The sequence below is a fragment of the Callospermophilus lateralis genome, chromosome X (genome assembly GCF_048772815.1).
Source record: "Callospermophilus lateralis isolate mCalLat2 chromosome X, mCalLat2.hap1, whole genome shotgun sequence".
NCBI lineage: Eukaryota > Metazoa > Chordata > Mammalia > Rodentia > Sciuridae > Callospermophilus > Callospermophilus lateralis.
The window spans coordinates 34,062,397-34,077,841 of record NC_135325.1 but is presented as its reverse complement, the minus strand read 5'-3'; the positions used below and the strand labels follow the sequence as shown (position 1 = coordinate 34,077,841).

At 38.8% G+C, this 15,445-nt stretch overlaps 1 protein-coding gene across 3 annotated transcripts in view; it reads right to left on the bottom strand.

Moving 5' to 3' along the window:
• Shroom4 (shroom family member 4) overlaps window positions 1–15,445 on the bottom strand; it is a 51,514-nt gene that overhangs the window by 23,650 nt on the left and 12,419 nt on the right. For all 3 annotated transcript variants that reach the window (XM_077106299.1, XM_077106298.1, XM_077106297.1), the window contains one exon: window positions 12,960–13,021. In XM_077106299.1, coding sequence (XP_076962414.1) covers window positions 12,960–13,021 — 62 coding nt within the window. The remainder of the gene's footprint in view (window positions 1–12,959; window positions 13,022–15,445) is intronic.

The following is a 15,445-nucleotide window of genomic DNA, read 5'->3' as shown; positions in this document are numbered from 1 at the left end:
ATAGGGCCTAAGAGGCCAAAGATTTCTTCTGGATTTACATAAAAATGAAAACATCTTTCCACCCTACTCCAGCTCTAAATCACCTCCAGCCTTATTTTTCAAACTAGGCCCCAACCACTGTTTTTGTTGTTGTTGTTGTGTTGTTTGTTTGTTTTGCCAGGTTCTTGATTTTCTAATCTATAGCAAGTTTTTACAGAATTTTAATAATTACTCTTCTCATATTTCTTGCATTTAAATACATTGGGATATTTTTACCTATAAGAAATTTATAAATAAACTACCATCATATGTTGAGGTCCATGTTCAGAAAATTCTTTCTGGGATCAGAGCATGTTCCAAAAGTTGGAAACTATTGGTCTGGGTCAGCAGTTCTTAATCTAAGTGGCTCCTGATCATTTGCCTAGAGAGATTGTTTAAAATGAAAATAAATGGGCCCCATCCCTTGAAATTGGGATTTTTAAACCTCTGTGGTGGGCCCTAGAATTCTGCATTTTAGAGAATTAACACATAGGATTCTAACATAAGTGATTCAGGGACCATATTCTGGAAATACATGTTGATCTGGCCCAGATGATCTCATTAGGGTGGTCCTTCCCCTTCCTGGAATCCTACTTTCTTCTGCCATCCTGTTCTGCATGTCTCTGCAATGTTGAGGCTGGCCCTACTCAGACAAGTGAAAGGGAGAGCGTTGCTTTTAACTTTAGGATTGACACTGATTATAGTAATTTCCAGGTTGCCTTATTAGAGCCCAGTGTCTCCAAAAACATCACACTGCCATAAATCGGGGTATCAGATGTCCCTAGAAGGGCACATTGTTTTCTTTCAACTGACTTTGAAATGGGTCAGTTTTATATACCATTGACATAGTGGTAACTACCTAAACAAGACACCTTTGAATCTCTAGCCCAATGGATCTTCACACCATTCTTAAGCTGAAACTTGATTTTTATTATCTCTCTCTTTTTAGTAGGTAAGAAGAGTGAACAAATGAGTTCATGGATAAAATCCTTGCTAATGTGGGCCTCCTGACTAGGCAGAACTGGGAGCTGAGGTCTCCCGGTTTCTTAAATGTTGAGCAGGGTTGAACATTAACCAGGGAGCAGTGCATTACAACTTCCTTAACAGAAGCAAGGAGTGGGCTTGAAGCATAGAGCTGTAAAGATTACAATTTGCACAACCATAGGCCATGGACTTCCCTCTAATAATAAAGATTGTACTGTCATTTATTAGGCACCTTGCTATGTACCCAGCATCATTTCGAGGTCTTTTTATAGAGTTAATCCTCAAGGCAGTTCTGTATTTTACTGAAACAGAAATAACTACCTTGCTCAAGGTCATGCAGCTTTTGAGTTATGGAACCAGATTTTAAAATTCTACTGGAATTCAAACTCCAGTCATTCTGACACTGTGTCCTTTCTGCAGGACTTTGACCCACAGGCTTCCATTGGCATGCATTAGGTTCAAGCCAAGGGCATCAGCCTATGGAGGTTCCACTTTGAAATGCCAAGGACTCCTAAATACACAAAAATTGACAAATTGACAACACTTTGGAACTAAATAAGGATATTCTCCCTGGAATTGAAGATAGAGAGTTTCATTGAAAGGCAGGCACTGTGGTTTCTTCCTTCTTACGATGTGTTGAAAACTGTGTTAGACACTTCCATGCATGTATTTCAATTAATCTTTACAACAACCCATTGAAGTAGGTTCCACGATCGGGGTACTCCAGTAGGTGCCATTATTGCTGGTTTGCAGATGAGAATTGTTAGGCTCAGAAAGGGTAAATCATTTTCTCAGTAGGTAAGAAGCAGTAGTTTCCAGACTGGAACTTGCCTTGTCTGGCTCTGAGGGAAAATCCCACTGAAGCAAGGACTCCTGGGGTGGAGCAAAAAGGTACTTGCTCCATTAATCCCCAGGTGTCCATGAAGACTTCAGCTCCTCCCTGAACAAAGGGGAAGAAGCATGAAAGATAAATAGGAGAAAGGGCTTTGTTGACACCAGCAAAGAGTCTACATCTCAAAAACAAAAGCAGGTTGCCTGCCAAGGCCTGGGCTGTTCTCTTCCTCTTGGCACAGGCTTCATTTTCTTCTGATGAATAGATTTTCCCCTTCTGTTAAAATATTTTTTTGGCCTAATAGTAATTGAAAACGAAAACCAATATTTGCAGAGACTAAAAAAAAATCTCCTCTTGTCTCTTCCTTGCCCCCTTTGAAGTTTTCTTGTTTGGAAATTTTATTTTTAAACTCACCACAATAGCTTGGCATTCCTGGATTTCAGTAGCAAGAGCACACAGGGCCAGTCCCTCTTGCCTTTCCCTTCTCTCAGTGGTCCAAAGATAAGACTGCTCCAAGAGAAACAGCCACTCCCAGGTTAATGCTGAAGGAAATATTTGTAAGATTCAGGAAGTGAGACACAAGGAGGCTACACAAAGAGGGGAGGAGGACCCAGAGAGCTTATTGCTGTCATCTCTCTTCACCCCTGGGTTCACAGAACTTCCAGTAAGGAATGATGAGTCTGGCAACAATAAATACAAGTGGCAGGATTCTCCCTGAGCATTTTCCTGTCCTCAAGAGATTGGTGCAAAGTGCTCTTTAAGAGACCACAGAGGTCTTTGCTTTATTGGACGTTTTCCAGGTGAAGATTAGCTCCCCATTCCCCAGTGACCCTCATCACTATTTGTCATCAAAGTATCCATACAGATAAAGTTACTAGGATAGAGAGTAAACATGCTTCTTTGTGAATAATGGTACGAAAAAGCAAAATATCTGCAAACTACTGCTGATGATGGAAGTAAAGAAAAATGGAAAAGTTGAAGAAAGTGATGGTTCTGAGCCAGAGAATAAAATGGTTATTGGTGTGTGGGGATGGAGGGTACCATATCAAAGCGGTGGTGACAAATTAGGAGTTTCACAAAGGTCTGGTGAGGTACCACCTCAGAAATGTCAAAGTTCACGTGGATTTAGATAAGTAGAGGTGCTGATTGATGGGAGAATTCTAGCAAAGTGCACTCTTGCTAGCAGTGAGATCAAGCATGTCTGGTAAGTAACACTGTCTATCATTGGTATGGGGATTTTTTTTACAAAGCCCTTAATCTCTAACTTCCCAGGCCTAAATTGAACCAAGGAAGACTGCTCTTTTTCAGATTTTCTTTTTTATTAGGATTCTCAGCATCTTGACATGTGCCCAGAGAACACCATGTGCATTCCAGGCCAGCTATTTATATTTTATCAGATTCTTTCCTGAAGCTACTATCAGATTCAACATGTACTTTAGGATTTAGCTTTTGGGGGGTAAATATGATTACAAATATCTATTTCTGTGTAAGACCCAATATTTATATAAACACTACTATTAATGGCTCTTCTATCATGATGCTATTAGTGGCATCATGATAGCATATTAGATTGGCAAGCCTTTTCTATGATCAAAATATAGCACTGCTAAGAACATCTTTAAAGAAATTATTTTCCCTTTTAATTGATTTCTTTAAGGGTAAAAGTAGGGGGAAAATGTTTTAACACTTGTCACATGTTTCCAGATCACTCTATAGGAAAGCACAACCTGTTTCCTCACAGCCTTGCCAAGGAAGGGTTTTATAATTTCTATTTATCATTTCTATTAATTGTTGATTGCTTAATGAGAAGGTCATGATACCTTGAAATTGCTTTGTATTTGCATTACTTTAATTGCTACAGGGGTTGTACTTTTCCAAGCAATGATTGTACTGCCTTTATTTCACATGTCAATTGCCTGTTTATTTTTCTTGCCCACTAATGAATCCAAATCTTCAACCCAACCTTCTATATCTATAGCCATTCTTTATGCTTTGGGGACAGGCAATTGTTATCAGTGACATTGATCTCAGACATTTTCCTCATTCTGCTGGTTAGCTTTTTATTATATTTTGTTGTTCAAAGATTTTTTTTGAGCTTTTATATATTTGAACCCATCCATCTTGTCTCTGATGATATCCTTCATTTAACAGACACAAAGTTAACTTCCATCCACAGCTGGAATAAATAGCTATTCCACTGGTAGACCTTCTGGACAGTATGTGCTATGGATCTAACTAAGGCAAGTGCTATGTAAATTATTTATTCTCCATATTGATCTATAAAATTTCCAAAATTTATGAAAGAAAGAGTGATTGCTTTCTCACATTTAGCATTGCATCCACTGTGTTTTATATTCTTAAAATAGCTCAAATCTATTACTAGAATTATCTTTTTATTTTACTATTTGACTTTTTAACCCATTACAATATGTTTTTTGACCACTGTCACTTTATGATAGGATTTAAAACTTGAGATGGTAAGTCTACCATCATTACCTTTGGTATTCTGGCCCACTCCGTCCAGATAAATGGCACTATGAGTTTGACAAATCTATAAAGTATCACATGGTGATTCTAATGTTAGTGCATTACATCTATATATTAATATAGGGATGATTATATCATTACTATATTTAGTCTTCCCAAAATGAAGTATAGTTATGTGTTTACTTATATTGTTATTTATCCAATTAGATTTTTTTTAAAAAATTCTTTTGTAGTTGTAAATGGACAGAATGCTTTTATTTTATTTATTTTTATGTGGTGCTAAGGATGGAACCCAGTGCCTCACACATGCTAGGCAAGCACTCTGCCACTGAGCTACAGCCCCAGCCTGAACATTAGATTTTCATAATTTTCCTTGAATAAGTTTTGTGTGCCCAATGTTATATTAATACCCAAGTATTTAAATTCACTTTGTCATATTTGTGATGTTTTTTGTGCTTCTATAGGTTGGTTACCTTCTTCTCAGGTGATAAAGGAATCCTGGGAAGTGTACTCTTCCTAATGAAATCGGATTCAAATCTGAATTATCCATTTTATTTTAATCAATCAGTAAATAAGAAATATGTACTCTATATTTCACACTTACTCATGATTTAGTATGACAAAAGGGACAAAGAGAACCCTAGTCCGAGAATTGAAAAGAAAACTAGGCAGAGTTCTAGTTTTGTCACGTACTTGCTGTATAAACCCAAAAGTAATGGACTGTGGAGTCAGATGCCTGATTGACCTTGGGAAAGTGATAATTATCTATTTGTGAGTCAGTATTCTCATCTGAAATACTGGATCAATAAACAGTAACTATCTCATGGGGATAAATAATAAATAATTCATATAAAATGTATATGACAGTGTCTGACACATAACAAACACTCCATAAATGTTAGCTATTATATTTGTTCTTGTTGTTAATAATATAATAATATCTTTCCCAAGACTGAGTTTCCTCATAAGTACAATGGGAAAAATAAGGCTTAACTTCACAATGCTGTAAGGATTAACTGTGTCCTACGAATATAAAAAACACCCTACACGTTTTAATGTTCTTTGCAAAGTGTGAAAAAAAAGGAAATGGAAAGAATCACAGCAGGCAATCATAGGTAGAGAAAACCAAGAGAGGTAATCCAAAGAATAATGTCTTTTGGCTTTTAAACACATATACTTATATAACTTTTTCTCCCAGTAAATCTACTCACCACTTTTTCCCCTCCTGCTAATATCAAAATGATTTTGCATTCTCTGCACACAAACCAAATAACAGTGGAGAGAGACAACCAAGAGTGTAACTACCTGGAATTATCAATTCATTGCAGGCTTCTAGGCAGAGAGAGTGGCTCAAGATTATACATTTGATTTTCCCACCTACACCCATCATTCCAGTTGTGATGGAAATGACATAATAATTGTTAAAATGCTTGTGTGTGGTGGGGAGAAAGCGTGAGGGAAAATTCCTTAGAATTTTTTCTCAAAAATGTCATCTCTTGCCTGGACCATTCCAAGTCCATCTTGTCTTGCCTGAGATCTTGTACTGTCATCTGCTTCTTCTATGTTAGGTAGCAATACTTTTCCCCTTTCTTTTGATCTTTCCTTTCTGTTTTTAAACTTAATGCAGTTTTGAAGATTCTGACCAAACCTTCTCTTAAACTAGTGCTTCTCAAACTCAGATTGTATCAGAATTGTCTAGAGGGCTTAAGAAAACACAGATTGCTGCTCACATCCCCATTTTCTGATTCAGTAGGTCTGAGCAGGGCCTAAGAGTTTTCATTATTTTTTTTTCCCTCAAAACAGCTCTTTATTAAAGACTGAATTAGAACTCTTTTTTTTTTTTTTGGTAATAGTTATTTATTTATTTATTTATTTATTTTTGCATTACAATTCTTAATTTTTTAACAAGTTCTTGGGTAATATTGAGGTCACTGAGCCTGGAACCACATTTTAAAAACCACTAAGTTAAACTCACATGTCCCCAGTTTTCCCTTTCTTTCTCTAGTCAACTTCTTTATTTTTAATTTTTTTTTAGTTGTAGATGGACCCAACACCTTTATTTTGTTTATTTACTTTTATGTGATACTGAGGATTGAACCCAGTGCATCACCCATGCTAGTTAGGCAAGTGCTCTATCACTGAGCTACATCCCGAGCTCTCTAGTCAATTTCTTTTGAAGCATTTTTTAATGTTTAAATATATTATTATTATTATTATTATTATTATTATTATTATTATTATTTGCCAAGGCTCAAATCCAGTGCCTCACACATGATAGGCAAGTGCTCTACCACTGAGCCACAACCCCAGCCCATAAGTGTCTTTTTAAACATTCTTCATTTTAAACATTTAAAAAAAACTACACAGTATAACATCATATTATTAAAATCAGAGAAAAGAAATGAGGTCCCTCCTACATTGTGGGTGGGAAATAAATGGTTCAGCTGCTTTGGAAAACAGTTAGTTCCTCAAAAAGTTAAATGCAAAATTACTATACAGCCCAGAAATTCAACTCCTGAGTGTACACCAAAGAGTTGAAAACATGTGTACACAGAATCCTGTGTATGAATGCCTGTAATAGTAATATTCACAATAGCCAAAAGGAGGAAACAGCCCAGATGTCTCTTAATGGATGAATGGATGAACAAAAGGCTGTCTAACCATGCAATGAAATATTAGTTGGCAATAAAAAAGAATAAATACTGAAACATTCTATAACATGGATGACCTGCTACAGCATCATGCCAAATGAAAGACATCAGAAAACAAAGCCCACATTTTGTATGATTCCATTTATGGGAACTGAACTGAAAAGGCAAATCTATATTTGCAAAAGCAAATAAAGGCAAATCTATATATTTTTTTTCATTTCCCTGCCTGCATCATCTATAGGTATAGAAAGCAAATTAGTGATTGCTTGAGGTTAATGGTTTAAATGGTGAGTGGCTTCAAATGGGTATAAGGGATCTGTTTTACACTGATAGAAATGGTCTAAAATTGGATTGTGGTGATGACTGCATGTCACTGTAAATTTACCAGAAGTCTTTTTATTTTTAATTGATTTATTTTTTAATTGGTGCATTATACTTATATGTAAAAGTGGAATTTACTGTGAGATGTTCATATACGCACATGGTATAGTTTAATTTCATTCTGCTGTTTCTCCCCTTTCCTATCCCTCTTCCTTCCCCTTTATTCCCTTTCCTCAATTCCACTGTTCTCTCTTGTATTTTCATAAGGTCCCTCCTCCTCTTTTTAAATTATTATTTTTTCTCTTTAGCTTCTGCATCTGAGAGAAAACATTTGACCCTTGACTTTCTGAGTCTGGCTTATTTCACTTAGCGTGATGGTCTCCAGTTCTGTCCATTCACCAGCAAATGATATAATTGAACACTGAAAACAGGTGAAATTATGATATGTAGAGCTGTTTGCATTTCTTCTTTATGCTTCCCCCTTATAGACAACTGTGCCATCAGCATTAGCCAATCCCCCAAAATCAAATGCTGAATGTTTTCTCTGATTTCAGGATGCTGATCCATAGTATGCTGAATGGGGGAGGGGATTAAATGAACTCTAGATAAGGCAAAGGGGAAAAGGAGAGGGAGGGAAGGGAGGGGTTGGAGGGGTAGGAAAGACCATGGAATGCAATGGTCATCATTACCCTTAGTACATGCATGAAGACACGAAAGATGTGACTCTACTTTGTGTACAACCAGAGATATGAAAAATTGTGCTCTACATGTGTAATATGAATTTTAATGCATCCTGTTGTCATATATAACAAATTAAAATTTTTAAAAAAAATTAAAGAAAATCACTTGTGATTTCATACTGTCAAAATTATTAATGATCATCTCTATGTTCTATGATGGTAGTACATTCACAGATTTCTCTTTCTACTACTTCTACTGCTTGACCCTTCAGTTTCCTTGTCTGGCTTATCTCCCTCATCCTACCTGCTGACTACCCCTCCCCCCAAAAAAGAACTCACTTGTATATCTTACTAACTTCAACTACAACATATGCCATTTCTAACTTATTTTCCCCACCAAACTAGCTCCCATTTCTTGATTGCCCCATATATGTTAGCAACTTTCTCTAAGTCACCAAAGGTCAGAGTTATTTTGGACTTATCTCCTCTTTCCTCCCAAGCTCTATTCACCAAGTTTTTCTCTATTTATCTCTCAAAAGATGTTACACATTTGTGAGTAAGTAATCTGAACAGACAATGCACAGGAAAAGCAATACTAATATTAAACACATGAAAAATGTTCAAAGTAGAATGATCAAAGTAAGTAAATTAAAATAGTAATAGGTACCATTTACACCTATTGCATTACAAAAAGAAAATTTTCAATGATGGCAAAATTTAGGGTAAACTTATCCTCATATATTGCTAATGGCAGTGTAAAAACCCTTCCCGGGGAAAGCAATTTGGTGAAATCTACAAAGAACTATAAGAATGTTCATATTCTTTGAACTAGTAATCCCAACTCCAGATAATTGTTTTTAATGAGATAATTCAAAATGAGAAAAAGGCTATTGCTATTCAAAATGTTTCTGCAGTATTACATTATAATAGCAAGAAATTGGAAACAACCTAATTACCCAACAATTTAGGAATGATTAAGCAAATTAGAACACATTAAGCTGGTGAAATATTATATAGCCACTAATATTGAGGGAGTCTGGATAGCAGCATGAAAAATTGTTTGCCATACTGCATAATGCAGTTTGGTCGGGGAAATCAGGACACAGGAAAAAACATCTACATAGTTATTATAACCATGCCAAAAATAATCTCCATACCTATAGATGATGCAGGCAGGGAAATGAAAATAATCAGAGTGCTAAGGTGGTAGGAACAAGTCTCCTTATTCTTCTGTTTTTAATTTCCTGTAATATTGTTTTCATCAAAACAAACTTTTTCTCCCCAAATATCTCACATATTTATCTATGTCTTCTGTTCCGTTTCTATTGTATCTGTACTTCCCCAGTCTAGGCTATGCCACACTCTTCCATGCCTGTATCACTGCCACAACTGATCTCACTTCAAGTCATCTAGGCTGCAAATACTGCCAAGTTCCCTAAAGTACCACATTTATGAAGTCACTTACCTGATGGTTGATCTTCTAATTAATTTTAATTCATTAAATTTTTTCTAGTGATGAGGATCAAACCCAGGGCCTCTTGTGGGATAGGCAAGTGCTCTACTACTGAGCTACAATCTCAGTCTCTCAAATTATTTTTAATCTGATACATAAAAACATAAAAGTACATATTAATGTGCAACATGCAATGTTTGATGCACATACACATTGCATACTGTTGAAATCATGTTAAACGTAGCTATTTCCTCAAACATTTATCAGTTCTTTATAATGAAAACCTTCCAAATCCTTTCTTGTAGCTTCTTGAAATGCACAATTCATTATGTTTATCTGTAATCACCATGTGGTGCAATAGTACCCCAGAGTTTCTTACTCCTATCTAACTCTACCTTAGCACTATTTGTTGATCGGTGATCTTTAATTGTGGCCATGTTTGTGATCCTATCTAGTTCTGAAGGCCTACCCGTCCTGGTCCAAGGCTTTACTAGTCACCTTTCTTATCTTATTGCTGCTGAAGTTCCTCTTCCTTCTCCTTAGTATCACAACTAAAACTTGCTGAGGGTCTCTAGTGCCAGGTTTTGTTCTCAAGAATTTACATATATAAACTCATTTAAGACTCAACAATCATTTGATTATAGGTACTCTTACCCCATTTTGCAAATGAGGGGAGAAAGAGATACATAGAGAGAAGAAGGAGGGAGGGAAGGAGGGAGAAAAGAGACTGGGAGGGAAGGGGAGGCACTTGTCAAGGCCACATGGCTAGTAATTAGAAGAACTTGGATTTGAACTCAGGTAGGACTAACTGAAGGCCAAAACTCAACCAGTGATGTTGATTCTTCCAACATACTCTGTTTTAGTCTTCTCTATGGGCCTTTCATCCTGTAGTTCCCAACCTTCAGTTTCTTGGCCTTACAGTGAATTTACACAAGGCACAATAATACTTATAATGTACTGACCCTTTAACATGTGCCAGGAACATCTTGTTGAAACCCTGTATTTTACAAGGCTTCATCTTCTGTCAATTGTGTAAGTAAAATCTGGGCTTAAGTATGGGCTTGCCTCTTTCCTGCCTGTGAGACATTGAGTAGATTACTTAGCCTCCCTGAACTTCAGCTTCTTCATCTGAGTTAGTATTTCTCAAAGTGTGATCCCAAGACCAGCTGCATCAGCATCACCCAGAGAGCTTGTTAGAAAAGGAAATATTGAGCCTAACTCCCCACCTGCTGAATCAAACTCCCTGAGGGTGATGTCCAACTAGCTCCCTGTTTTTGTTTTTTTAAAAAAATATTTTTAGTTGTAGATGGATATAATACCTTTACTTATTTATTTCATGTGGTGCTGAGGATCAAACCCAGTGTCTCACATGTGCTAAGCAAGCACTCTACCAGTAAGTCACAACCCCAGCCCAGCTCCCCATCATTATTCATCAAACTCCCCAGGTGTTTTCTGTCTCACAGTCTGAAGTCTGGGGCTCGCTGTCATAGTGTAATAATACCTACCTGGAAGAATTGTAGGGAGCATAAAACATTACATAACATGTGTAACTCAGTTCATGGCACATAGGTCGTTTTGCAAGTGGTAATATATTATTATCATTGCTGTTGAACTTTCAGTGGATTGGTCTTCCTTGCTGAAGCTGTGAGCAGGTCCTGTGTGTCTTGTTGCTCTTTCACTAGTATTTCCCACCTTGCCTACCAAAATTCAGTACATACGGCAGGTTTTAAATAAAGTCCTCTTACTTCATTTCACTAGGCAGCAAGAGAACCATTTCAGAGAATTACTGTCATGCACTATAGTGTCTCTGAAGCTAGACTGACTGGATCTAGTCAACTTACTAGCTGTGGGACTTACTTTGTTATGTCGAAAGGAGAAACTACTAAGTACCTACCCCATAAGGTCAGAGTGATAAATACTGGTAAAATGCTTTGAATGGTGCCTAGAACAAAGAACTGAATTTAAGAAATGTTAGCATTATTGTCAGACACAGAGAATGTGGTTATGTCCATATCTAAGACATGGTCTTCCCTCTCAAGGGTCTCAGTCTAATATAGGAATCTTGGCAGGCTTGCTAGATTGAAGTGATTTCCACAAGGACATGGTACAAGTCAGCCTAGAGCTGGGGAATCAAGGGTATCCCCCCAAATCCCATAGAATCCCCACCGAAGACCTAGACCCCTGAGATGTGATACCAGAGATCTGTTTGAAAGGTTTTCTTAGGGGTCCTAATTGAAGCAGGCAGAATGGAAAAAATCATGAGTTTGGGGCCATACAAACATTTGTTCGAAATCTAGTTCCATCACTTGCTAGCTCTATAACCTCAGCTAAGTTATATGACTTTTCTCTGGATCTCACCTACAAAATGGGCAACAAAAGAAACTATGGTTGTCAAAAGATTCAGTCCAATGCTTTGTGCTTAGTAGATGATCCACATATATTGGGTTCCCCAATTTCCCATTGCCAACCAGAAAATGAACAGGTTTTCCAGACTTTGGAGTCAAAGAAAAGGCAAAATAATTTCTGGTCATGCCATCAAATCACAGGGAATAATACAGACACCCAGAATGAACTCTAGACTCTTCAGAGATCAGAAGCCTTAGATTCTAGTCCTCTCTCTTGGTACCTTCACCTTGGAGAACAGAGCACAGCTTTTATTCTTGTTTATTTTGGAGTTTGAGTTAAGAATCAATACAATTTAAGTGCCCTTTGTATCATTTCAGTTGAGAAAAAACTGGCTGAAAGAATATGTGAGATTTTTACCTAAAAGAGCTTTAGCCAGGAGATGCCAACTGTCTGTATCTCATTGTGACTTAGGGCAGTCACTTAGGGCACCTCATCTCTAAGGAACATGAGTGGCTGGTGCCATGAGCCCCATGTTACAGTGGTAGACTTTCCACACTGGGCATTTTTTTTCCTTAAGGGAAAGCAGCTCTTTTCTCTTTATCCCAAACCACATGCACCATTCATAAAAAATATCCCTGTCTTCCTCCACGAATTATAATCTACAGTCCACATGATCTGGCCCCAGACTTTTAATGAGCAGACCTTAAGTTTTCAATGAGTCCCATTAAAAGAAAGGTGGCAGAACCCAAGAAACAGGTGCCCCAAACAACTCTGGGGCAAAGGCACCACAGTACCTAGACAGTCCTCCCTCCTCCCTGCCTGTTCCAACTGCCCCATGGCCAATGGCAAGGCAGGCACAATTTATGCCTTCACATTTCTTTCAGCAGTTTTGTCCCAAATGTCCTTGGACATGGTGAGGGCTGCCTCAGGCCTTTAAGCTAATGGGCATAATGCCTCACAATATACTACCGGACTCCTCTGTATTCCAAAATGTTCTAGCACACAATCGGTTCTGTATCCAGGGGGCCGGGGTGCAGGCTGGATTACATCTCTGGCACCAAGTCCTTGGTGTGGATACCAGACCAGTTTCCTCAAAGGAAACTAAGCACAATGAATGAAGATCTTAGCAATTTCTATTGAAGCCTCAGAGGCACTAACTCATCCCAAATCCCTGAGAGGTCACTTACCTCCCTGACTGGCTGGTCTTTCTGTTTCCTGTTATTGATTTCCATTTGTCCCCAGGAAATTCCTGCAAAGCAAAATTCTGATAAGTAAAGGAACTCTGAACAGCCAGGTAGCTAGATGGTTTCAAAACAGTGAGGTGGTCAGGACCCTGTCCCTGGCCAGGTCACCACAGTTGGTACCATCTACAGTCCTAGGCAGGCTACCGAAATATGTACCTGAAAGGCTACCTTTCTATCAGGAGGCCTGCTGAGCTGCTGCAGGCATGCAGAGACTCAGAGAGCACTCAGGGACCTGGACGCTGTAGTCTAGAAATACTGCATTTCCCTCTTTCTGCACTCCCTCCCAAACCACCTTAAAAACCAGTTTAGCATGTTTGCTGTTTGCTCTGGCTCTTGCCAGCATTGAGGGATGGAGGTCTTTTTGTTTATTCTCCTAGATGAACCTGCTTGCTCCTCCTGCCTCTTCCAATACTGAAAGCATCTTCTTGGAAGCTCTGGCCTTGAGTGGGCTTTGAGGGTGGGAGCTCCTGCTGCACCAACCCTCCCCCAGGGTGGGCAGAGGGAGGCAGGCATGCCAGTACACCCCTGTCCTGCAGGGGCTCTTCTTCCTCTGCTCATCCAATGGCAGGAACTAAGGTTGGCTCATCTGTGGGGAATATAAATGTCAGATGCCACAGTCCCAACTCTACAGGAGTAGTTTCTACGCTGGACTTTTTTTTCTTAAGGGTTATGACCAAGCAGCTCTTTTCCTCCCAGGCCAAGTCATAAGGTTCCATTCATTAAAAAAAAAAATGTCCTTATTGTCCTATTCTAACAGAATGCAAAATTGCCTTTCAGGCCTGTCCAAATTTTGTATCCAGGACCCAGGGCCTAGACTCAATGGGAATGCACAGTTTTCCCTAAACATCACTGATCTTCCAAATTCCTTTTTCCCAACATTATCATTATTAGTCCCATTGAAAATTTTATTACTTTTGGGGTTCACATGCCTGGTGAAGTAGAGCAAACATAGTTCTTTGGTGTCAGACCTACTGGCTAATACACTTATTAGCAGTGTTATTTGAGGGAAGTTCTGCCACCTCTCTGGAACTCAGTTTCCTATCTGACAAATAGGGATTCTGTTATCTAGTCTTGCTGGGTTGCCAGAAGTGAGAATTAAATGAGAAGCACAGAGAATACCTAGCACAGTGGTTGGCATGTAGAAGGTTTTGGATGTTAGTAGCCACAGATAAAGGTGAGGTTTGTTTCCTGGTTCTGGCTTTTTAAAAGACCAAAGCAGTCCTTACCCATATCTGGGATATCAGAGAATCTCTAATCACTTGTACCTCAGACTGTGCCTCAACAACCTTGTGAGATGCCCATATACATACCATATAGATGCCAATAGATACCATAATTTGTTCAGCCACAGTGGGAGGCAGGGCCTCCTGTCCATATCCTGTAATATGTGATCAGATTATGGAGGGGCAGTGTGGCATACTTAGGAACTTGGCCTCTGACGCTAGATAGCATGGCTTCAGATCCCACACCTGCCCTTCACTAACCAGGTAACTTCAACTTCTCTCTGCATTTCCCCAGCTATCTAGTAGCAAAAGAGAACCTATTTCTTAATTGCTTGAGGTCTCAATGAGTTGATACATCCAGGGCACCTAGAATGATATATCTGGTGCCCAGTGGACTCTCAAATATCACTTAGTACTATGTCATTCAAATCCCATCTCTGCCACTTCTGAGATGTGTGACCTCTCTGAGCCTCAGTTTCCTTTCCCATAAAATGAAGATCCTATTATAAATTATCTCATACTAGTATTAAGTGAAATCATCTAACAATGCATGCAAAACTAATTGGCATGAGACGTGGGATGTGAATGTGTGCTGTTTGCAGTTCTCCTAATAACACTGAATAAGAGCTGATTAGCACCCTGATCTTCTCCAGGGACAGAAGGAGCAGGTTGTCATATCCAACTTCAGAGAGCCACCACAACTACTTTTGTCACCAGAGCTGGAGTATCTGAACTCATGCTGCAAGTTCTCCCCAGGTCCTGCATGGTTGGGGTAGAAGGTTTAGGTGGCAGGGATAGAAATAGGCACAGAGTGACTCCTAGATAGCCAACCATGTGTTTGAAAGGCTAATGTCTAAGCAGACCTGCTTGACCAGTCTAACAGGCACTAGGAACCCAATGTGTCCCTCACCCCCAAGGACAAAAGGAAAAGCATGGTATAGGCACAGGCTCACCTACATTGCTGCTGCCAATTCTGTACCTGCCAATTATACCTCCTTTTCTTAAAGAGTCGCTGGTCTTGAGCTGACATCTCTACAGCCACCATCTCCTCACTTCCTGCTTGTCCTTGGCCTCTGTTCTCTATCATCAACTTGTGAGTCCTTCTTTCAGCCAAAATCTCTCAAGCTAATCCAAACTCTCTCTTTACCTTAATAGCTGCCTTATAGGTTAATCACTGTCTGGCAGTCACTGTTCTAAATGCCTTAC